The 24,957-nt window shown below is 44.5% G+C and overlaps 1 protein-coding gene across 2 annotated transcripts in view; it reads right to left on the reverse strand.

Annotated features, from left to right (window-relative positions):
• Positions 1-24,957, reverse strand: part of KTI12 (KTI12 chromatin associated homolog) — a 92,406-nt gene that overhangs the window by 49,344 nt on the left and 18,105 nt on the right. For both annotated transcript variants that reach the window (XM_069765546.1, XM_069765545.1), the window contains exons 3-4: positions 5,373-5,424; positions 4,510-4,562 (exon numbers count right to left, since the gene is read on the reverse strand). In XM_069765546.1, coding sequence (XP_069621647.1) covers positions 4,510-4,562; positions 5,373-5,424 — 105 coding nt within the window. The remainder of the gene's footprint in view (positions 1-4,509; positions 4,563-5,372; positions 5,425-24,957) is intronic.

The raw sequence follows: 24,957 nt of genomic DNA on the forward strand, positions 1-24,957 counted from the left end.
TGGAAACTAGACCCCGAAAGGAACTTATCTAGATGTGTGGTGAGCACTTTGAACCCCCAAGTGCTTCATAGAAGTTTAGAATCCAGAGCCGTGAAAATAATAAATACGTTTTCTTTCCTCAAAAATAATTATTTAGCCCAGAATTTTTTAATTTTCCCAAGGGTAACAGGAGAAATTTGACCCCAATATTTGTTGTCCAGTTTCTCCTGAGTACGGTGATACCCCATATGTGGGGGTAAACCACTGTTTAGGCACATGCTGGGGCTCGGAAGTGAAGTAGTGACGTTTTCAAATGCAGACTTTGATGGAATGCTCTGCGGGCGTCACGTTGCGTTTGCAGAGCCCCTGGTGTGCCTAAACAGTAGAAACCCCCCACAAGTGACCCCATTTTAGAAACTAGACCCCCCAAGGAACTTATCTAGATATGTGGTGAGCACTTTGAACCCCAAAGTGCTTCACAGACGTTTACAACGCAGAGCCGTGAAAATAAAAAATCATTTTTCTTTCCTCAAAAATGATGTTTTAGCAAGCATTTTTTTATTTTCACAAGGGTAACAGGAGAAATTGGACCCCAGTAATTGTTGCACAGTTTATTCTGAGTATGCTGGTACCCCATATGTGGGGGTAAACCACTGTTTGGGCACACGTCAGGGCTCGGAATTGAGGGAGCACCATTTGACTTTTTGAATACGAGATTGGCTGGAATCAATGGTGGCGCCATGTTGCGTTTGGAGACTCCTGATGTGCCTAAACAGTCTTAACCCCTCAATTCTACCTCCAACACTAACCCCCCCACACCCCTAACCCTAATCCCAACTGTAGCCATAACCCTAATCACAACCCTAATCCCAACACACCCCTAACCCTAACCACAACTTTAATTCCAACCCTAACCCTAAGGCTATGTGCCAACATTGCGGATTCGTGTGAGATTTTTCAGCATCATTTTTGAAAAATCCGCGGGTAAAAGGCACTGCGTTTTACCTGCGGATTTTCCGCGGATTTCCAGTGTTTTTTGTGCGGATTTCACCTGCGGATTCCTATTGAGGAACAGGTGTAAAACGCTGCGGAATCCGCACAAAGAATTGACATGCTGCGGAAAATACAATGCAGCGTTTCCGCGCGGTATTTTCCGCACCATGGGCACAGCGGATTTGGTTTCCATATGTTTACATGGTACTGTACACCTGATGGAACACTGCTGCGGATCCGCAGCCAAATCCGCACCATGTGCACATAGCCTAATTCTAAAGGTATGTGCACACGCTGCAGAAAACGCTGCGGAAAACGCTGCGGATCCGCAGCAGTTTCCCATGAGTTTACAGTTCAATGAAATATTACAAATCGCTCTGATTGGCAGTTTCACTTTCAACAGCCAATCAGAGCGATCGTAGCCACGGGGGGGTGGAGCCACCCCCCCTGGGCTAAACTACCACTCCCCCTGTCCCTGCAGATCGGGTGAAATGGGAGTTAACCCTTTCACCCAATCTGCAGGGACGCGATCTTTCCATGACGCCACATAGGCGTCATGGGTCGGATTGGCACCGACTTTCATGACGCCTACGTGGCGTCAAAGGTCGGGAAGGGGTTAATAGAGAAAAATCCATACCGCATACCAAATAGATTTCAGAAAATAGTTAGTTAATTGGGAATCATAAATCATATTGGATAGTCTTGTAACAGAGGGACTAAATGACATTGTTAAGAATACAAGGTAGCAAATTAATACACTAAATTAATTAATAATCAATATTACAATTATGTCTACACACCACTGTCTTAAAATTGCGACCCCTTGCTATATATATATATATATATATATATACACAGTGGGGCAAAAAAGTATTTAGTCAGTCAGCAATAGTGCAAGTTCCACCACTTAAAAAGATGAGAGGCGTCTGTAATTTACATCATAGGTAGACCTCAACTATGGGAGACAAACTGAGAAAAAAAAATCCAGAAAAATCACATTGTCTGTTTTTTTAACATTTTATTTGCATATGATGGTGGAAAATAAGTATTTGGTCAGAAACAAAATTTCATCTCAATACTTTGTAATATATTCTTTGTTGGCAAGGCAGGCATGCATGACACTAAGCTGGAGATCAGGAGTAAGGTGTTCCGACATGCCCTGTTCAATTTGATTAAAAAATGATGTGCTGGCCTCTGGAGGTCGGCTTTTACTTGGTCAAGGCTTTTGGTGACCTCCTGGATACGTGTATTCATATGGCTAATGGCAGTATCGAGCCGGTCATCCATCGCCTTGATTCCATCGTCAAAAACCGAGCTCAAGTGCAAAAACTCGGGCATGAGTGACCTGTCCGAGGCCCTCTGCCGCTGCCGGGAAGAGCCCCCCCAAAAAGGGGCAGAGTACTGGGAAAGGGGAACACCTGATGGACCAGCTTCCTGGTCTCCAGTTTGTGTGGCAGGCCCACTTGCTGCAGCGCTGCTGGATGGCTGGGATGGGTCCGTGGCTGTCTGATGAAGGACCGCTCCAGAACCAGGGTCAAGAGTGCAGCTCCATGTGCTGTGAAAAAAGAAAAAAAAAATACCAAACATTTACAAAATGCCAACTCCTGTGGAATAGAAACATACAGATTATGGCAATACAACACAACCTAATAGACCGAAAAAATACTCACGTTCTCTGGGCAAGGAGCGGTCTAAAAAATACCAGAATGCGGTGGCATTTATATTTTCGGATCCTTGCTCCAGAACCACTAGGAACACGAAGGTCCTTGTTGAAGCGATCCTTCATGAAACGCCAACGTGTTTTGACTTTGAGCACTGTTGAAAAAACAAAAAATAATGGTTAATGGACTTTTTGCCGTGCTCACACAACTGCGTGTGATGAGAGAAACTCCTGAGAGTTTCTCTCATCACACACAGTTGTGGGATCCCGGCCAAGGTCACTGCTGCAGCACACCATATTGCAATACTTACAAAATGCATTTCGGACCCGAGTAGGGGCATTGTCCCAGCCATCCAACATCGCTTTGGCCACCTCATTCCATAGCCGCCGGATCGTCACGTTGTCCGAGTGCTGCGGAACCCGGGTGTCCCACAACGGGACTCGCTCATGGACCAAGGAGATAAGGAGGTCATTTTCAATGAGGTCCTCATCCTGTTCTGGAACCTAAAAAATAAATAAAGACATTAATGTTGGAGACATAATATAAAAAAAAGAAAGAAAACAGAGTCAGAAAACTGGCATGAATATTGAAAGACAAGAAAAAAAAAAGTAGTCCAGAAGAAAAATGTAAAGAAATGAACATTCAAGAATAGTAAAGTGAGGATACAATAAACAGTCAGCCAGGTATACTTACACGCTGCCTCCTTGCCACCCGACCGTGAACCCGCTGCTCCTGCTCAGCCTCTGCCGCAGTGGAAGAAGTGCTCTAAAAAAAGGATAAAAAAAAAATGTCATATGTGTAGATGTGACAGTGAATACTTACCAATCTGAGGAGGTGAGTACTCACTTCACTGACATGTTCGGCTTGTGCAGGCCCAGGACATTGCTCCTCCTCAGAAGAAGACATTCTAATGCATGCAGAAAGAAAAAAATGGCAGAAATTAGGACATATAGAGACAGAACATAGAAAATAAAGGCATTGGCTTTGATATACTCACATTGTTCAGAGTCTTGTTTCCTCCAAGGATCTTTCCTCTGTCTGGTCTGCTTCTCAGTCTGCTGTATAGTGACCTGCAAATGTCCACTCCCTCCCTTTATCATTTTGTATGTGGGGGGTGGCTAATCAGTGTCTAGACATGTTTTCCCGTGATGCAACGCATGTGTTCACATAGACAGTGATGTGTTTTTTTGCCGCATTCCTTCCGCTAACAACCGCATACGTTTCTAGGCGGCAAATTGACACCTCTAAAATTACTACATGTAGCGTTTACCGCGCCAAACCGCAAACGACGAAACAACGTATGTATCGTCAAACGCGGCAAAACGCAACCGATCGCAGACACATGCATCCCTAATGTTAAATATAGGAATACACGACGCATGCGGATAATTGCGGAAGAAACGCTGCGGACACAACCGCAAATGTGAAACCAGCCTAAGACTAATGATTATGGTGGATTTTCAGAGAGACCATTAATTGTAGAGTGCCAGGAATCCTTTTAAATCTGCTGTTTCCATGTATCATACAACTAATGACTGTTCAACCTTATTAATAGAAAATTAATGCTTCTAGCACTGATCAAAATGCAAGCTATTGGCATCTTATGTCACCACCAGCCATATGTATAGTGTACCTGCACACATAACGAGCATTATACTGGCTTTACCTCTTTGGCTTATGCATTAGACATCTCACACATTGTCTTCATTATTCTTGGGAAGCTTTGATGATCACTTGTCTTGACAATACAAGATAATTAACATGTTTTAGGCAACAGTCTTATAGCTATGGGTTGATGGGTCAGAGACATCACACCTAGCTAAATTCATTTTACTATTCCTTAAGCAAAATACATTGGAAAAAGATAAGCAGTCACCTTTAATATAATTGAGAGAGTCCAGAACGACAACATCTTCTTTATTTAATTTCCTAAAATAGAAGAAAACAATAATATATTTTAGTACAGGAGTTTACAATTCTGCACAATCTAATCCGCCCCAATCCCCAGACACAAAACCACCCGCAAATTAGATTTGTACAGTAGTATTTTGACCTCCGCTTAAGGAAATGTAGAGAGTTAAGACATTAAAAAGGTATTGAATGATCGGCAACATTAAGAAGCGGCAAAGACATGAGAACATTTCCTGCCAGGTAAACGAGGATGTTCAATTATATTTATTGTATTTCTTTTCACAATACAGGAAAAACCACACAGGAATGACTGGCTTTAGCTCGAGGTTAAGCTCTGATTCATAGGTACACAGGATTTGTGTAGAAATTGGTATAAACCTTTAAAGGGGAATCTACCACCAGGTTTTTGCCACCTATTGACACATGTGACACATCGCTGGAATCATGGTCTCTGTCCCCACATCATGCTGGGTGGGGTAGCAAAAACCTTGTCATGGATTCCCGATAAGGTTGATTTAGATTTATATGAATTCAATGAAAAGTAAAAAGTTCTGATCACCAACATGTTCCACGTTAGCGAAGTTATGGTGGCTCAGTAGTTAGTATGGTCATCCTTGACATTCAGTTCAAACAAGGATAAAATCTGCATGGCGTTTGTATGCTCCTCTTGTGTTTTTGTGGGTTTACTCCCAGACTGCCCAAAAAACATACTAAGGGGTTAATTTGGAATTTAGATTGTGAGCCGCATTGTAGACAAGGACCCATAGGGGTGATGCCAAAAGTAAAGTGCTGCATAAATCAAGAGAAGAATGAGAAATTATTTTTAACCTTTCAACTTCTGCCCTTAAAGCTCCACGTAGATCTTTCTCTTTTCTGGAATCTGTAATAGAAAAATGTCCTCTCGTTATTTAACTATTACTAGTTTTACACATAAAAAAATGATGTTTTCAGTGCAAAGTCACTGTGTAGTGGATGTAACATCTGAAAGAACAAGACTGATGTAAATGGCATGGAGGCTTTCCGATTCAATATGGAAAGTACAATTACACCACTGCTACATAATGAGTGTGTCCGGGGAGCGGCAATTAGCAATGTACAGACACAGTCAGCGACAGGCTTTCACGCCAAGCTTCTCACCGGCATTAATAACATTTCACACTCACCAGATCTCCTAGCAACTCTAGCTGCCCAATGTGCGCCGTGACACCTATATAGCTGGCACAGGCTCCGTATATGGGGTACACTATCGAAAAAAACTGACTGAAGCACTAGTCTCTAGAGCTACGCTCCCACGGTCAGGAAGTAACAGCGTATTTTTATTTCGTCTAAAGCACTGTGTTCTAATCACACAGGTAAATCCACATGTGTTCAGATTTACTGCATCCAATACATTTATATTGTGGAAAAGGACATGCTGCGGCTTGTAGACCCGCAACGTGGTGAGTTTACGCTGTGTCAAATAGAATTTCTATCAATCCATCCACCGTGCTTGTACTGTACAACACAGCACATGTTATTTTATCAAAGCTACAGCATGCAGCCCAGTAAGTGACACATCGCTGTAATCAGGGTCTCTGCCATGTAATCTGAGAGCAGGGGCAGATGTAAGGGCACAGACTCTGGTGACAGGTTCCCTTCAAGCACAGGAATATCAATATGCAATATGTACCGTATATGCAAAAAAATGTATTTTGTACCGGTGTCTATCTAACATTAAATATCTCTATATCACACAAATATATGCTTGGCTACCTCTTTACTGAAATTAACAAATGGTAGGCCCAAACAGACCACATTAAATCTCTCACCAGGTTTGTTCTTCCCACTTTAGAAGCAGCATGATGTGGGGGCAGAGAGCCTGATACCCGTGCTTACAGGGCTGCTTGTTTCTTCATCTGCTGCAGCTCTGTCACCCACACCGTTCATTGCTAGCTTTCTGCCTACAATATGTACAGTCAGAAAGCCCCCAATCCATGTTGAGATTAGACAGCGTTCATAAATATAAATAACTAAATAGCACTGGCTTATTACTGAAAAGACTAGCAGAGCTGCAGTAGATAAGCAAATGCTTTATCAAAACTACAAGAAAAATGGGCAGCGTAAACCTGATGTCAGATTCTCTTTATTCCACATAAGGTCTAGTGTAAGACAATGTTTTAGTAAAAATAAAGTATATGTCAATCTGAAAATGACAATCCTCATCTCTTTACAAGCCAAAATGACAGTGACTGATACGGGGGCATTGTTAAAATATTGACTGGTGTACGGTAGACTTACCATATACTGGATGCCCCCTTGGAGAGGTTATTGATCTGTTCATTGCTATGTTATGGATCTCCATTCTTAGAATTAGCAGTAAGAGGGAAGAATTACCGTACCTGAATGACAATTTAATGCCAATGCTCCTATAGTTTACATCAGAAAGTACAATATCTCATCTACTATAACGTTTTTTTTGGGCTGAGTTTCATTCCTGTGAAATATATGACGGCTCTGATCAATCAACAATATTTTAGAAATAGCCCCAAGATTTACCAGTGCGGCGGAGCATTAACGAAAACTATACTTTCAAGTATCTTTACAAAATAAAGCATCACACCATTGCATGCCATGTATTTTGCATTGTTCATAAGGTTCCCCATGGCAGATACTCTCTTTAACTTGCAATTGACTCTGAGCTGGTGGTTGCAGGCTAGCGTACACTTTTCAGCATACACATTCCTCAGATGGCATACAGGAAGAAGCAGCAGATGCATGGCTGAAATTACCCAGCAATATTGAGCACTGTTGCTGTGAATCCAGCCTATACTATTCTATGCTTGTATCTACCTTCAATATTTTAATGTAATCCGACACCTCACTATGCTTGCTTGTGCAAGATGGATGTGCGCTTTTTTTTTTCTTGAGTAAATGGTGAGTTCAGGAAGAAAGCGTGTGGGGGGAGAAGCAGATTTCTCTGATAAAATATATTGCAAAGTTTATTATATTTACCTCTACTATTGATTTTTGCAATGTTTGAAAGTATATTTCCATTTAAGAACTCGACTCATCTAATAAATCTGAGCCCCTGGTGACATCATGGCCAGAACCATGAACAAATGAGCAGAGCGGTGAACCTGAATGGACTTGACAGCTCTATTCCTAAAATATATCTGGATCTGCCATTGGGGAGTGAAACTAGTACAGAATCCCGTCTCCAGCAAGAAGAGCACAAAACAACAACACAAAATAATACAAGCTTCAGTCCTGTATCCAAAATGTTACAGAATTACTTCAATACAATGAAAGGTAGTAGTAGATGAGGTCTGTAGGCTTCTATAGGAAAGCACATGGCATGTGATAACCATCTAGCTGAGTCTATTAGTCTGGACCCTTGGAAACAAAGTAGCAGAAATATTGAACACATCTATATGAGGTCAGAGTGTTTAACCCCTGTGTATGTGCATACTCGTGTATGTGCACACGATGCGGAAAACGCTGCGGATCCGCAGCAGTTTCCCATAAGTTTACATTACAATGTAAACCTATGGGAAACAAAAAAAACGCTGTGCACATGCTGCAAAAAAAAACAAACGCTCGGAAACGCAGGGGTTTACATTCCGCAGCATGTCACTTTCTGCGGATTCCACAGCGGTTTTACAGCTGCTCCGATAGAAAACCGCAGTTGTAAAATCGCAGTGAAATCCGCAGAAAAACCGCGGTAAATCTGCAGCAAAAACACGTTTTGCCCTGCAGATTTATCAAATCCGCGTTTATACGTGTGCACATAGCCTAAAAAGTACAGAGCAATTTTTTGTTTTAGAACTTTCATTTCTCTTCTTCCAAGAGCCATAACTTTAGTTTCCCGCTGACAAAGCCATATTAGGGCTTGTTTTTTGTGTGGGACTAGTTGTGAATGACACTCGTTTTATCATATGGTTTGCTGAAAAATGGCAAAAAACATTCCAAGTCATGTAAAATTATGGTGAAAAAAACACAATTCCACAGCAGATTTTGGGTTTAGTTTTTTCAGCGTTCATTCTGCAGTAAAAATAAACCTATATGTTTTGGACCATATACGGTACTACCAAGAACGGTGATCTTTTGTGCAGCACAAGAAATCGTTTCACCTGAAAGATTAAAGATTTGCTCTTTTATTGAGTGATCAGCAACTTGTTTTGGCTGCAAAATTATTTTGTAACGAGCATTCCTACAGTGTGTTGGTAAAGTCATGGTGCACTTTTGACTAGTCATTGGAAAGCAAAAAACGATAGAAATGTGAAAGCTGCTCCAAATAAAAGAAAAACTCTCCCAGTTTCATACCTATTCAGTGCAGTTTGACGTGGGCTCCATAAAACGATAGTGAAGTTCTTGCCACACACGGATAAGGACGTCTGGTGTGAATAACGTCTGTGATGTACACATGTTGCTTCACATAACCCCAAAAGTAAAAGTGTAAGGGCGTCAGATCCGGGGATCGTGGTGGCCATGGCTTGACAGAACCCCTGCCTATCCACCGCCGGGGAAATGTTCTATCCTGAATTCACAAACAATGGTGGTGTAGTGTGGAGGAGCGCCGTCCTGTTGAAAGATGACACCTTCTGGAAATTGTAACACTGCATACAATTCCAACATGTTAAGATACGTGTTTGCCGTCACAGACCGCTCCACGAAAAGAATAGGCCTCTCACCTTATCATGCATCAGGCCACACCACACTTTAGGGGTGTTACGTTCGTACTCAACGTAGGCATGAGGATGTTCAGCAGCTCTCTGTACCTTCCACATCTTGACTGGCATGGAAAACCACACAGCTGGCATAAGCTTGTGGTTGCATGATGTCACAGACTTTGCAGTGTATTAATTAGAGTTCAGTTTATCAGGGGTTAATCTGACTGGGGGCTCAGCAACAGCTTAAATGAATTTGTGTTTGATTGGTTCTTGTTATCTCTCCTCGGGAACAGGTCTGATATGATTGGGCCAGAGAAAGGGCACCAAAACGTAAACTATAAATAGATACTGTGACTGGTAAAAAGTGCACCATGACTTTACGGACACACTATATTTTGCAGAGTAAATGAACCATTAGTCCACCTACATGGAAGTCATGTTAGGTACAGCAGAACTGGGTTTTCACAGAATGTTCTTTTTTTAAGTCATGATTGTAAACCTTTTTGTGTGATTGTAAAAGTGGTTGTCAGGTCCAAATCGAAAGGCCTACAGCCACTCTGCATGTCTGCAGACTTATACATTTCCCCAGCGCACCCACTGTATGATGCGGGGATTCGCTGGTTTCAGCCCCAGGACCAGTGGGTATGTATGCATTACACATACTTCCGACCAGTGGGCACGGCATTGTTTCCATTCACTTGTACGGAGTGAGGCTGCGCCCTAGTCATCCACACTGGCTAGTCGGCTGCAGCGCTAGACGGGGCACTGCCTTGCTCAGTACAAGTGTATGTAGCAAGGCCATTCCCATTGGCTACTACTATGTGTAACTCCTACATACCCTCCGGTCCCGGGGATGAAACTGGCGAATCCCTGCAGAGCACAGTGCGTGTGTTTGGGGAATTCATAAGTCTGCAGTCACACAGAGTGACTGCCGACTTGTCAATTTGGACCGGACAAACCCTTTAAGTAAGCAAATGCATGCCAAAATCAAAAAAGGTTTTGTTAAAAACATCAAGCTGTCAAAAAAGTATATTTGAAAACCATTACAATTTTCCATAAAAATACATCTGGTTTTACACATGAATTTTAAGCACATAAAGCTGTGAAACATAGAAATCTTCACTACCTCATTTTCTCTGCGAAATCAGTTACGAGATCACGTGCTACAAAAGGAAGGTGAAGGGGTTACTTCAATTGGCTGTACCACAGCCTGGATCACAATCTTGGACCTGTTTTAAAGCCAGGAGTCTATTCTTCAACTGCAATCTAGCCTGAGATAGTACCCTTAGGCTATGTGCACATGTTGCAGATTAGGCTTCTTAATTTCTGGTGGATGCTTTCCTGAAACGGAAAGTACTTGCAAGCAGCATAATACAAAGAATAGCAGGTTTACCCAGAATCCTTTGCAGTAGGCAGAGCTATGCAAATCATCTCTTTCCACCCCTGTCTAATCCACAGCGCTTGGAACCGCCAAGCGTGCAATGCTGCGGATTAGTTTCTAAATTTACACAGCCAACCAATTCCTACCTGTGGACACGTGTTTCGGGCTTTAGGCCCTCATCAGCACAGGGCTGGAATTGGTTGGCTGTATGGAGTGGGGCTCGGTGAGCAAGCGATACATACATGCTAGCCACCTTAGGGAGAGCCTCTGCCTACTGCAAAGGATTCTGGGTAAACCTGCTATTCTTTGTATTATGCTGCTTGCAAGTACTTTCCGTTTCAGGAAAGCATCCACTATGTATTTCCTTTAAGTAGAGGGCTTTTCGGTCTCTTTCGTCCCGCTACATTTAGCCCAACTTGGGTCTCTCCCTAAGGTGGCTAGCATGTATGTATTAATTTCTGGTGCGGATTCTGCCTCTCCTGGCAGAAAATGCACCTGCGGTTTTTTGTGCGGTTCCGCAGCGTTTTTTTTGTGCGTTTTTGCTGCGGTTTTCTTGCAGATTTGATGCGGTTTTTACCCCTGTGGTTTTCTATAATGGAATGGGTACAAAAACACTGCAGATTCACAAAAAAGAAGTGACATGCTACTTCTCTTAAACCGCAGCGTTTCCACAGCGGATTTTCTGCAAAGTGTGCACAGCATTTTTTTTTTTTCTCATTGATTTACATTGTACTGTAAATCTATTGCGGATCTGCAGCGTTTCTGCACCTCAAAAAACGCTGCGGATCCGCAGAGAATCCGCAACGTGTGCACATGCCCTTAGGATATGTGCACACAGAGTCTTTTTGCTGAGTTTTTAAAGAAACTCCAACCTTTTGAGGAATTTTGCATTTTTGAGAATTTGGAGAGTTTCTGCTCCAAAAACTCCTTAAAAAACCCCTCAGTGTGCAGGTAGCCTTACTAGTCTAGTCGAAAGTGAGAGCTGTAAGCACTTCACTTTGCTGTATCTCAGGCTGGCCCATTCAGTCTTGTTTTAACCCCTTCATGACCCAGCCTATTTTGACCTTAAAGACCTTGCCGTTTTTTGCAATTCTGACCAGTGTCCCTTTATGAGGTAATAACTCCGGAACGCTTCAATGGATCCTAGCGGTTCTGAGATTGTTTTTTCGTGACATATTGGGCTTCATGTTAGTGGTAAATTTAGGTCAATAAATTCCGTGTTTATTTGTGATAAAAACGGAAATTTGGCGAAAATTTTGAAAATTTCGCAATTTTCACATTTTGAATTTTTATTCTGTTAAACCAGAGAGTTATGTGACACAAAATAGTTAATAAATAACATTTCCCACACGTCTACTTTACATCAGCACAATTTTGGAAACAAAATTTTTTTTTGCTAGGAAGTTATAAGGGTTAAAATTTGACCAGCGATTTCTCATTTTTACAACGAAATTTACAAAACCATTTTTTTAGGGACCACCTCCCATTTGAAGTCAGTTTGAGGGGTCTATATGGCTGAAAATACCCAAAAGTGACACCATTCTAAAAACTGCACCCCTCAAGGTGCACAAAACCACATTCAAGAAGTTTATTAACCCTTCAGGTGCTTCACAGCAGCAGAAGCAACATGGAAGGAAAAAATGAACATTTAACTTTTTAGTCACAAAAATGATTTTTCAGCAACAATTTTTTTATTTTCCCAATGGTAAAAGGAGAAACTGAACCACGAAAGTTGTTGTCCAATTTGTCCTGAGTACGCTGATAACTCATATGTGGGGGTAAACCACTGTTTGGGCGCACGGCAGGGCTTGGAAGGGAAGGAGCGCCATTTGACTTTTTGAATGAAAAATTGGCTGCACTCTTTAGCGGACACCATGTCACGTTTGGAGAGCCCCCGTGTGCCTAAAAATTGGAGCTCCCCCACAAGTGACCCCATTTTGGAAACTAGACGCCCCAAGGAACTTATCTACATGCATAGTGAGCCCTTTAAACCCCCAGGTGCTTCACAAATTGATCCGTAAAAATGAAAAAGTACTTTTTTTTTCACCAAAAAATTCTTTTAGCCTCAATTTTTTCATTTTCACATATACAACAGGATAAAATGGATCCTAAAATTTGTTGGGCAATTTCTCCTGAGTACACCGATACCTCATATGTGGGGGTAAACCACTGTTTGGGCACATGGTAAGGCTCGGAAGGGAAGGAGCGCCATTTGACTTTTTGAATGAAAACTTATCTCCATCGTTAGCGGACACCATGTCGCGTTTGGAGAGACCCTGTGTGCCTAAACATTGGAGCTCCCCCACAAGTGACCCCATTTTGGAAACTGGACCCCCCAAGGAACTTATCTAGATGCCTAGTGAGCACTTTAAACCCTCAGGTGCTTCACAAATTGATCCGTAAAAATGAAAAAGTACTTTTTTTTCACAAAAAATTTCTTTTCGCCTCAATTTTTTCATTTTCACATGGGCAATAGGATAAAATGGATCCTAAAGTTTGTTGAGCAATTTCTCCCGAGTACGCCGATACCTCATATGTGGGGGTAAACCACTGTTTGGGCACACGGCAGGGCTCGGAAGGGAAGGCGCACCTTTTGACTTTTTGAATGGAAAATTAGCTCCAATTGTTAGGACACCATGTCGCGTTTGGAGAGCCCCTGTGTGCCTATGCATTGGAGCTCCCCCACAAGTGACCCCATTTTGGAAACTAGACCCCCCAAGGAACTTATCTAGATGCATACTGAGCACTTTAAACCCCCAGGTGCTTCACAGAAGTTTATAATGCAGAGCCATGAAAATAAAAAATAATTTTTCTTTTCTCAAAAATGATTTTTTAGCCTGGAATTTCCTATTTTGCCAATGGTAATAGGAAAAATTGGACCACAAATGTTGTTGTCCAGTTTGTCCTGAGTACGCAGATCCTCCATATGTGGGGGTAAACCACTGTTTGGGCGCACGGCAGGGCTCAGAAGGGAAGGCACGCCATTTGGCTTTTTAAATGGAAAATTAGCTCCAATCATTAGCGGACACCATGTCGCGTTTGGAGAGCCCCTGTGTGCCTAAACATTGGAGATCCCCCACAAATGACCCCATTTTGGAAACTAGACCCCCAAAGGAACTAATCTAGATGTGTGGTGAGCACTTTGAACCCTCAAGTGCTTCACAGAAGTTTATAACGCAGAGCCATGAAAATTTAAAAAAAAATTTCTTTTCTCAAAAATGATTTTTTAGCCCGCAATTTTTTATTTTCCCAAGGGTAACAGGAGAAATTGGACCACAAAAGTTGTTGTCCAGTTTCTCCTGAGTAAGCGGATACTCCATGTGTGGGGGTAAACCACTGTTTGGGCACACGTCGGGGCTCAGAAGGGAAGTAGTGACTTTTGAAATGCAGACTTTGATGGAATGGTCTGCGGGCGTCACGTTGCGTTTGCAGAGCCCCTGGTGTGCCTAAACAGTAGAAACCCCCCACAAGTGACCCCATTTTGGAAACTAGACCCCCAAAGGAACTTATCTAGATATGTGGTGAGCACTTTCAACCCCCAAGTGCTTTACAGAAGTTTATAACACAGAGCCGTGAAAATAATAAATACGTTTTCTTTCCTCAAAAATAATTTTTTAGCCCAGAATTTTTTATTTTCCCAAGGGTTACAGGAGAAATTGGACCCCAAAAGTTGTTGTCCAGTTTCTCCTGAGTACGCTGATACCCCATGTGTGGGGGTAAACCACTGTTTGGGCACACGTCGGGGCTCAGAAGGGAAGTAGTGACTTTTGAAATGCAGACTAAAGGCCCCTTCACATTAAGCGACACAGCAGCGATACTGACAACGATCCGGATCGCTGCAGCGTCGCTGTTTGGTCGCTGGAGAGCTGTCACACAGACCGCTCTCCAGCGACCAACGATGCCGGTAACCAGGGTAAACATCGGGTAACTAAGCGCAGGGCCGCGCTTAGTAACCCGATGTTTACCCTGGTTACCATCCTAAAAGTAAAAAAAAGAAACAGTACATACTTACCTAACGCGGTCTGTCCCCGGCGCTTTGCTTCTCTGCACTCCTCCTGTACTGTCTGTGTGAGCACAGCGGCCGGAAAGCAGAGCGGTGACGTCACCGCTCTGCTTTCCGGCTGACCGACGCTCACAGCCAGTACAGGAGGAGTGCAGAGCACAGCGCCGGGGGACAGACAGCGGTAGATAAGTATGTACTGTTTGTTTTTTTACTTTTAGGATGGTAACCAGGGTAAACATCGGGTTACTAAGCGCGGCCCTGCGCTTAGTTACCCGATGTTTACCCTGGTTACCAGTGAAGACATCGCTGGATCGGTGTCACACAAGCCGATCCAGCTATGTCAGCGGGAGAGCCAGCGACGAAATAAAGTTCTGGACTTTGTTCAGCGACCAACGATCTCCCAGCAGGGGCCTGATCGTTGGTCGCTGTAACACATAACGATTTCATTAACGATGTCGTTGCTACATCACAAAATGCAACGATATCGTTAACAATATCGTTATGTGTGAAGGTACCTTTTGATGGAATGGTCTGCGGGCGTCACGTTGCGTTTGCAGAGCCCCTGGTGTGCCTAAACAGTAGCAACCCCCCACAAGTGACCCCATTTTGGAAACTAGACCCCCAAAGGAACTTATCTAGATATGTGGTGAGCACTTTCAACCCCCAAGTGCTTTACAGAAGTTTATAACACAGAGCCGTGAAAACTAGGAGTTAGTCATACCGGTAACGGTATTTCCAGGAGTCCATCATGACAGCACCACAGGAGGTTGCTCTTCATATCCTTGATAGGGACAGGAACACAGAAGAGGTTAAATAGCCCCTCCCCACCTCCACCCCTCAGTGATTTTACAAAGTACCACATCAGGATGGATACAACACAATTTTATTGAACTTCCGCTCTATACATGTTCATATCACACATTAGACAGTAGTTCAAGGGAGGGCAAATAATGGGTGCTGTCATGATGGACTCCTGGAAATACCGTTACCGGTATGACTAACTCCTAGTTTCCAGATCGTCCCTCATGACAGCCCCACAGGAGAAATACCAAATAACTCCTATTAGGGCGGGATTACAGCTTGGAGGACTTTTCTCCCAAAGCTAGTCTGTTGCTTTGAAAGAACGTCCAGCTTGTAGTGCTTGCAAAAGGTATTTGAGCTAGACCAAGTTGCCGACCGGCAAATTTGGTCCATGGGTGCACCCGCACTCTCTGCCCATGAAGCAGATACTGCTCTCAGTGAGTGGGCTTTTAGGTGATCTGGAGGAGATTCACCGGCTGAAATATACGCAGCGCAAATGGTAGATTTGATCCATCTGGCCAGAGTCGCTTTTGAGGCTTTTTTGCCTCGGTTTTTCCCAGACATCTGGATAAAGAGGTTAGAGTCAATTCTCCAGCTGTCTGTAAGCTTTAGATACTGCAATACTGTTCTCTTAACATCCAGGGAATGAAGAGAACGTTCTTTTTCATTATTGTAATTCTGACAGAACGTAGGTAAAACTATTTCCTGGTTTCTGTGAAAGTCCGTCACAACTTTTGGAAGAAATGAGGGATCCAACTTTAAAGCGATGCAATCTTCCTGTATCTTTAAGTATGGGTCTGTTATGGATAGGGCTTGAATTTCGCCTATTCGCCTTGCTGACGTTATTGCGACAAGGAAAACAGTCTTGAATGTCACAGACTTTAGGTCTGCCTGATCAAGTGGCTCGTATGGAGCTTTTCGTAGCTCATTTAGTACCAAAGTGAGGTTCCATGAGGGTACTGAGCTTCGTATTGTTGGTCTAAGACGTTGTGTAGCTTTGATGTATCTCATTATCCAGGGATGATTCGCTAGTGGATAATCATAAAAGACAGTTAAAGCTGAGATTTGTACCTTTAGCGTACTAGGTCTCAAGCCCATATCAAAACCTGTTTGGAGAAAATTTAGTATTTGAGGAATATCTGGTTGTTGGAGAACGGATATTGGAGTATTGGTCTGCACACAAAATTTCTTCCAAATTTTCTGGTATATAGCCGAGGTCACCGGCTTTCTACTTTTTTTCATGGTTGAGATAACTGACTCAGACAGTCCCTTTGATCTCAAGATCTCCCTTTCAAGATCCACGCTGAGAGTTGTAGCATCTTTAGATTTTGATGGACCAATGGTCCCTGTATTAGAAGATCCCGTCTCAATGGTAGTAACACTGGCTGGGTCTTCCACCGCCATCCACTTCAGCAGAGGAAACCAGCTCCTCTTGGGCCAATATGGCACTATTAGGATTACTACGGCTAGACTTTCCTGAATTTTCCTCAAAACTCTGGGAATGAGGGCTAGTGGAGGGAACGCGTATGCAAGTTCCATGTCCCAATGTTGAGCCAAGGCATCTATGCCAGTTGGCTTGTCTCTTGGATTTAACGAAAAGAATTCTTTCGTTTTTGTATTGCCCCTTGAGGCGAATAAATCTATTTGTGGGGTGCCCCACTGTTGAATTAACTGAGTAAAGATTTCTTCGTTTAGAGACCATTCTGACGGCTGTACCTTCTCTCTGCTGAGAAAGTCCGCTATTTGGTTCTGTGAACCTTTTAGATGTACTGCTGTGATGGACTTCACGGTATCTTCCGCCCAGGAGAATATTTTTTCTGCTATTGTTTGAAGTGGACGGTGCCTTGGTCCTCCCTGAGGTGGGAGGAAAGCTACCGTGGTCGAGTTGTCTGAGAAGATTCGGATGTGGTGTCCCTGAATCTCGTGTTGGCACCTCTTTAGTGCTTCCCAGACCGCCCTGAGCTCCCTGTAATTGGAGGAACTGTCGCATATCGATGGTGGCCAAGTTCCCTGAAGGTATCGACTTTCTATGTGGGCTCCCCAGCCCCTTGAGCTTGCATCGGTGGTTATGTTTATGCATGGGGATATTTTCCATGGTTTTCCTCTTTTGAGGTTTTTTATGTCGATCCACCATGAGAGGGACTGCTTTACCTCGCTGGGTAACCACATCCTGTTGTCTAATGAATCTTTTCTTCCGTTCCATACCGAAAGAACTTCCCTTTGAAGCGTTCTGGAGTGAAACTGGCTCCACTGTACACTGGGAATGCATGAGGTCATCAGACCTAGAATCCTCATAGCTTTCCTGATGGAAATGTATTTCCGTTTTTTTATTGATTGAAGTTCTTTTTTTATTGACCGTTGTTTTTGGTCTGGTAGGAAGGAGTATTCTAGTTCGGAATTTAGTAGTACCCCTAGAAATATCTTCTGCGTCTCTGGTTCGAGACTCGATTTTTTTGCATTTATTACCCACCCCAGACGTTTCAAGGAGTGACGTGGTAATTTCTAAGGATTCTTCCATCTGTTGGGCTGAATCTGCGATCAGCAACAGATCGTCCAGATATGGTGCGATGAGAACTTCCTTTTCTCTTAAGTAGGCCATGACCTCCGTCATGAGCTTCGTAAATATCCTTGGGGCAGAGGAGAGACCAAATGGTAGGCACTGAAACTGGAAATAAAGTATTTTCTTGTGGTTTCTTATTGCGAATCTGAGGAATTTTTGATCTGAGGGATGGATGGGAACATGATAGTAAGCATGTTTGAGATCTAGCGTGCACATTACAGAGTTCTTTTTTATTAACGGTGTAATTGATTTGAGAGATTCCATCTTGAAGCGTTTGTACGCCACCCATTTGTTTAATGGTTTTAAGTTTATTATTGTCCGGTAATCTCCGTTTGTTTTTTTTTTTATGGAGAACAGACTGGAGTAATGCCCCTGAAAATGTTGATGATGGGGTACCGGTATTATGACGTTTAATTCTAAGAGTTTCCATATGTCTGTTATCAGCCTTTGATGTACTGCTGATGACTCAGTCTGTGTTAAGCAGAATCTCTTGGGGGGTAGATGAGTAAACTCTATCTTGTAACCCTGTGCAACTGTCTGTAGAATCCACTGATTCTGAGTTATGTTCTGCCATCCTTCTTGGAAGTATTGTAGTCTCCCTCCTATATTGTTGGCGTCATTGTTTGCTGGGTCCTGTTGATTGGTCTCGAAAGGAACCTCTTCCTCTGCCCCCTTTAGGGTAGCTCCATGTACCGGACTTCCCTTTGCCTCTGTAGTCCTGTCTTGGGTGGGAGCGAGTTTTTCGGAAGAATTGTGGTTTCTTTGGCTTCTCCTCAGGAAGCCTTTTTTCTTATCAGACGCTTTTTCAAGTAGCTCGTCAAGGACTGGACCAAAGACGTGAGAACCTGAGAATGGAATCGAACACAGCTTGTTCTTGGATTGGGTATCCCCTGTCCACGATCTCAGCCATAAGGCCCTTCTTGCTGCGTTTGACAGCGCATTATTCCGGGCAGCAAAACGTATGGATTCCGCTGAAGCATCTGCCATGAAATCAGTCGCCATCTTTAAAACTGAAAAGGATTTAAGGATTTCTTCTCTTGGAGTTCTGTTTTTAATATGACTCTCCAGCTCGTCCACCCAAAGACTCATGGACCTTGCTACAGAGGTAGCCGCTATATTCGCCTTCATAATGGCGGCTGACGATTCCCAGGCTTTCTTAAGAAGATCTTCTGACCTCTTATCCATTGGGTCTTTTAACCCTGACGAGTCCTCAAAGGGAATAGCCGTTTTCCTTGTGACTTTGGCCACGGGAATGTCGATCTTTGGAACCGATTCCCAGACCTTAGTTTCTTCTGGGTCAAAGGGAAGACGGTATTTGAAGTCTCTCGGGACTACTAATTTTTTTCCCACGTCTTCCCATTCTCCCATTATCATTGCAGTTATGTGATTGTTGACCGGAAAAACTCTATTCCTGCGAGTTCTCAGGCCCCCAAACATCTCGTCTTGAACCGATAGAGGCTCAGACGAGTCTTCTATTTTCATAGTGCTTCTTACTGCTTTTAGCAGTATATCCGTATTTTCGGATGAGAACAAGTATTTCTTCCGTTCTTCTGGAAGCACAGTTAATGTATTATCCTCTTCATCCGAGCCCGGATCGGAATAACCTGAGACCTCTCCTTCCTCGGAACTCACATCCATATCCCATCTAGGCCTTTTAGGCCGCGGAGACTGGGGTGGGACCATTGTAGACACCGTAGCTTGGACTTCGTCTCTAATCATAGATTTGATATTATCTAACAACGAAGCCTGTTCGTCTTTAAGAAGTTTAGCGATGCATTTTTCACATAATTTCTTTTTATAGCCCTCTGGGAGTTTGGTGGTGCACAATGGGCATCTAATAGCCCTTTTTTTAGTAGTTGACCTCTCGGGAATGTCCTTATCCTGAAAATGTAAAGGAGATCCCTGTAGGTACGGAACTAACGTTTTGTAATGCATCCCATACCACATACTACTCACATGGTCCGTGTGCGGCTCTAAGGATTGGACGTCTGGGCGAGTAGCACCTTCCATGTTACTGGGTCAAGTGTGCTGTCAGATGTCAGTCATTAAGTAGTCAATCTTACCCAGCTTCAAGACATAATAATATAATAATAATCTTTATTTTTATATAGCGCTAACATATTCCGCAGCGCTTTACAGTTTTTGCACACATTATCATCACTGTCCCCGATTGGGCTCACAATCTAGAATTCCTATCAGTATGTCTTTTGAATGTGGGAGGAAACCGGAGTGCCCGGAGGAAACCCACGCAAACACGGAGAGAACATACAAACTCTTTGCAGATGTTGTCCAGGGTGGGATTAGAACCCAGGACCCCAGCGCTGCAAGGCTGTAGTGCTAACCACTGCGCCACCGTGCTGCCCACGGTGACATCTGATTCGTCCTCCTTCCGAGCTCAGCTGCTGGCCTCCACGGTGATTTCAGGTTCCCAGCTGTACTGCGCATGTGTCATCTGGAACGCACGCTGACCAGCCTGGGACCTAGATTCCGGCGCCAGACCTTGTTCCAGCTCTGATTTCCCCTTGCAGCTCCCAGGCGCACCCGGAAACGATCGGCGCCGCCGACCCCCGGAATCCGGCCACGCCTCCCGGAAGTCGTCACCTCCGACTGGAGCGCCGGACCGGAAGTCGGGGGAGCGACGCCAGCACCGGCCGCACGTGGAGCCTGAGGGAGCGCCGGACACCGCCGCCACAGCTGCTGCCCCAGCGCCCCTTTTGTGAGGGGATGGGGCAGCCCATGGGAGCACACAGCTCTACCTCGTCGCGGAGGGACCTCCCTCGGTATCCTGCGACTTCAGGAGTCGCCAGACTCTCGCGGCCAGAGCCCCCTCCAGGAGGATGGGACCGCGCTCAGGAGCTCCTGCTCTACCGAGACCTGACCTCGAATCAGGTAAAAAGAAACATCCAATCTTCTGGAGAACTCTCTCCTGCGTCTGTCCCTGATAGGGACAGGAAAAACACTGAGGGGTGGAGGTGGGGAGGGGCTATTTAACCTCTTCTGTGTTCCTGTCCCTATCAAGGATATGAAGAGCAACCGAAGAGCAACCTCCTGTGGTGCTGTCATGAGGGACGATCTGGAAATAATAAATACGTTTTCTTTCCTCAAAAATAATTTTTTAGCCCAGAATTTTTTATTTTCCCAAGGGTTACAGGAGAAATTGGACCACAAAAGTTGTTGTCCAGTTTCTCCTGAGTACGCTGATACCCCATGTGTGGGGGTAAACCACTGTTTGGGCAAACGTCAGGGCTCAGAAGGGAAGTAGTGACTTTTGAAATGCAGACTTTGATGGAATGGTCTGCGGACGTCACGTTGCGTTTGCAGAGCCCCTGGTGTGCCTAAACAGTAGAAACCCCCCACAAGTGACCCCATTTTAGAAACTAGACCCCCAAGGAACTTATCTAGATACAGTGCCTACAAGAAGTATTCAACCCCCTGCAGATTTAGCAGGTTTACACATTTGGAATTAACTTGGCATTGTGACATTTGGACTGTAGATCAGCCTGGAAGTGTGAAATGCACTGCAGCAAAAAAGAATGTTATTTCTTTGTTTATTTTTTTTTTTTAAATTGGGAAAAGTCTTTTCAGAGGGTCATTTATTATTCAACCCCTCAACCCACCAGAATTCTGTTTGGATCCCCTAAAGTATTAAGAAGTAGTTCAGACACAAAGAACAATGAGCTTCACATGTTTGGATTAATTATCCCTTTTTTACCAGCCTTTTCTGACTATTTAAGACCCTCCCCAAACTTGTGAACAGCATTCAAACATGGTCAACATGGGAAAGACAAAGGAGCATTCCAAGGCCATCAGAGACAAGATCGTGGAGGGTCACAAGGCTGGCAAGGGGTACAAAACCCTTTCCAAGGAATTGGGCCTACCTGTCTCCACTGTTGGGAGCATCATCCGGAAGTGGAAGGCTTATGGAACTACTGTTAGCCTTCCACGGCCTGGACAGCCTTTGAAAGTTTCCTCCCGTGCCGAGGCCAGGCTTCTCCGAAGAGTCAAGGCTAACCCAAGGACAACAAGGAAGGAGCTCCGGGAAGATCTCATGGCAGTGGGGACATTGGTTTCAGTCAATACCATAAGTAACGTACTCCACCGCAATGGTCTCCGTTCCAGACGAGCCCGTAAGGTACCTTTACCTTCAAAGCGTCATGTCAAGGCTTGTCTACAGTTTGCTCATGATCACTTGGAGGACTCTGAGACTGACTGGTTCAAGGTTCTCTGGTCTGATGAGACCAAGATCGAGATCTTTGGTGCCAACCACACACGTGACATTTGGAGACTGGATGGCACTGCATACGACCCCAAGAATACCATCCCTACAGTCAAGCATGGTGGTGGCAGCATCATGCTCTGGGGCTGTTTCTCAGCCAAGGGGCCTGGCCATCTGGTCCGCATCCATGGGAAGATGGATAGCACGGCCTACCTGGAGATTTTGGCCAAGAACTTCCGCTCCTCCATCAAGGATCTTAAGATGGGTCATCATTTCATCTTCCAACAAGACAACGACCCAAAGCACACAGTCAAGAAAACCAAGGCCTGGTTCAAGAGGCAAAAAATCAAGGTGTTGCAGTGGCCTAGTCAGTCTCCTGACCTTAACCCAATTGAAAACTTGTGGAAGGAGCTCAAGATTAAAGTCCACATGAGACACCCAAAGAACCTAGATAACTTGGAGAAGATCTGCATGGAGGAGTGGGCCAAGATAACTCCAGAGACCTGTGCCGGCCTGATCAGGTCTTATAAAAGACGATTATTAGCTGTAATTGCAAACAAAGGTTATTCCACAAAATATTAAACCTAGGGGTTGAATAATAATTGACCCACACTTTTATGTTTAAAATTTATAAAAATTTAACTGAGCAACAAAACTTTTTGGTTTGTAAGATTTATGCATCTGTTAATAAATCCTGCTCTTGTTTGAAGTTTGAAGGCTCTAACTTATTTGCATCTTATTAAACCTGCTAAATCTGCAGGGGGTTGAATACTACTTGTAGGCACTGTATGTGGTGAGCACTTTGAACCCCCAAGTGCTTCACAGACGTTTACAACGCAGAGCCGTGAAAATAAAAAATCATTTTTCTTTCCTCAAAAATGATGTTTTAGCAAGCATTTTTTTTATTTTCACAAGGGTAACAGGAGAAATTGGACCCCAGTAATTGTTGCGCAGTTTGTCCTGAGTATGCTGGTACCCCATATGTGGGGGTAAACCAATGTTTGGGCACACGTCGGGGCTCGGAAGTGAGGGAGCACCATTTCACTTTATGAATACAAGATTGGCTGGAATCAATGGTGGCGCCATGTTGCGTTTGGAGACCCCTGATGTGCCTAAACAGTGGAAACCCCTCAATTCTACCTCCAACACTAACCCCAACACACCCCTAACCCTAATCCCAACTGTAGCCATAACCCTAATTCCAACCCTAACCACAACCCTAATTCCAACCCTAACCCTAAGGCTATGTGCCCACGTTGCGGATTCGTGTGAGATTTTTCAGCACCATTTTTGAAAAATCCGCGGGTAAAGGGCACTGCGTTTTACCTGCGGATTTACCGTGGAATTCCAGTGTTTTTTGTTCGGATTTCACCTGCGGATTCCTATTGAGGAACAGGTGTAAAACGCTGCGGAATCCGCACAAAGAATTGACATGCTGCGGAAAATACAACGCAGCATTTCCGCGCGGTATTTTCCCCACCATGGGCACAGCGGATTTGGTTTTCCATATGTTTACTTGGTACTGTAAACCTGATGGAACACTGCTGCGAATCCGCAGCGGCCAATCCGCTGCGGATCCGCAGCCAAATCCGCACCATGTGCACATAGCCTAATTCTAAAGGTATGTGCACACGCTGTGGAAAACGCTGCGGATCCGCAGCAGTTTCCCATGAGCTTACAGTTCAATGTAAACCTATGGGAAACAAAAATCGCTGTACACATGCTGCAGAAAAACTGCACGGAAACGCAGCGGTTTACATTCCGCAGCATGTCACTTCTTTCTGCGGATTCCACAGCGGTTTTACAACTGCTCAAATAGAAAATCACAGTTGTAAAACCGCAGTGAAATGCGCAGAAAAACCGCGGTAAATCCGCGATAAATCCACAGCGGTTTAGCACTGCGGATTTATCAAATCCGCAGCGGAAAAATCCGCAGAGGAACAGAATACGTGTGCACATACCGAAACCCTAACCCTACCCCTAACCCTACCCCTAGTTCTTACCCCAACCTTAGTGGAAAAAATTTTTTTTTTTTTTTTTTATTGTCCCTACCTATGGGGGTGACAAGGGGGGGGCATTTACTATTTTTTTTATTTTGATCACTGAGATAGGTTATATCTCAGTGATCAAAACTCACTTTGGAACGAATCTGCCGGACGGCAGATTCGGCGGGCGCACTGCATATGCGCCCGCCATTTTGGAAGATGGCGGCGCCCAGGAAAGAAGACGGACGGATCCCGGGAGGCTAGGTAAGTATAAGGGGGGGAGATCAGGGCACGGGGGGGCGTCGGAGCACGGGGGGGTGGATCGGAGCATGGGGGTGGATCGGAACACGGGGGGGTGGATTGGAGCACGGGGTGGGGGATCGCTGTGCAGGGGGGTGGATCGGAGCACGGGGGGGGATCGCTGTGCGGAGGGGGTGATCGGAGTGCGGGGGGGTTTGATTGGAGCACGGGGGTGTGATTGGAGCACGGGGGGAGCGGACAGGAGGACGGGGGAGCGGAGCACAGGACGGAGGGAAGCGGACCACAGATCGGAGGGCTGGGGGGGCGATCGGTGGGGTGGGGTGGGTGCACATAAGTGTTTCCAGCCATGGCCGATGATATTGCAGCATCGGCCATGGCTGGATTGTAATATTTCACCAGTTTTTTAGGTGAAATATTACAAATCGCTCTGATTGGCAGTTTCACTTTCAACAGCCAATCAGAGCGATCGTAGCCACGGGGGGGGGGGGGGCTAAACTACCACTCCCCCTGTCCCTGCAGATCGAGTGAAATGGGAGTTAACCCTTTCACCGGATCTG

Source organism: Ranitomeya imitator, chromosome 4, assembly GCF_032444005.1.
Source record: "Ranitomeya imitator isolate aRanImi1 chromosome 4, aRanImi1.pri, whole genome shotgun sequence".
NCBI lineage: Eukaryota > Metazoa > Chordata > Amphibia > Anura > Dendrobatidae > Ranitomeya > Ranitomeya imitator.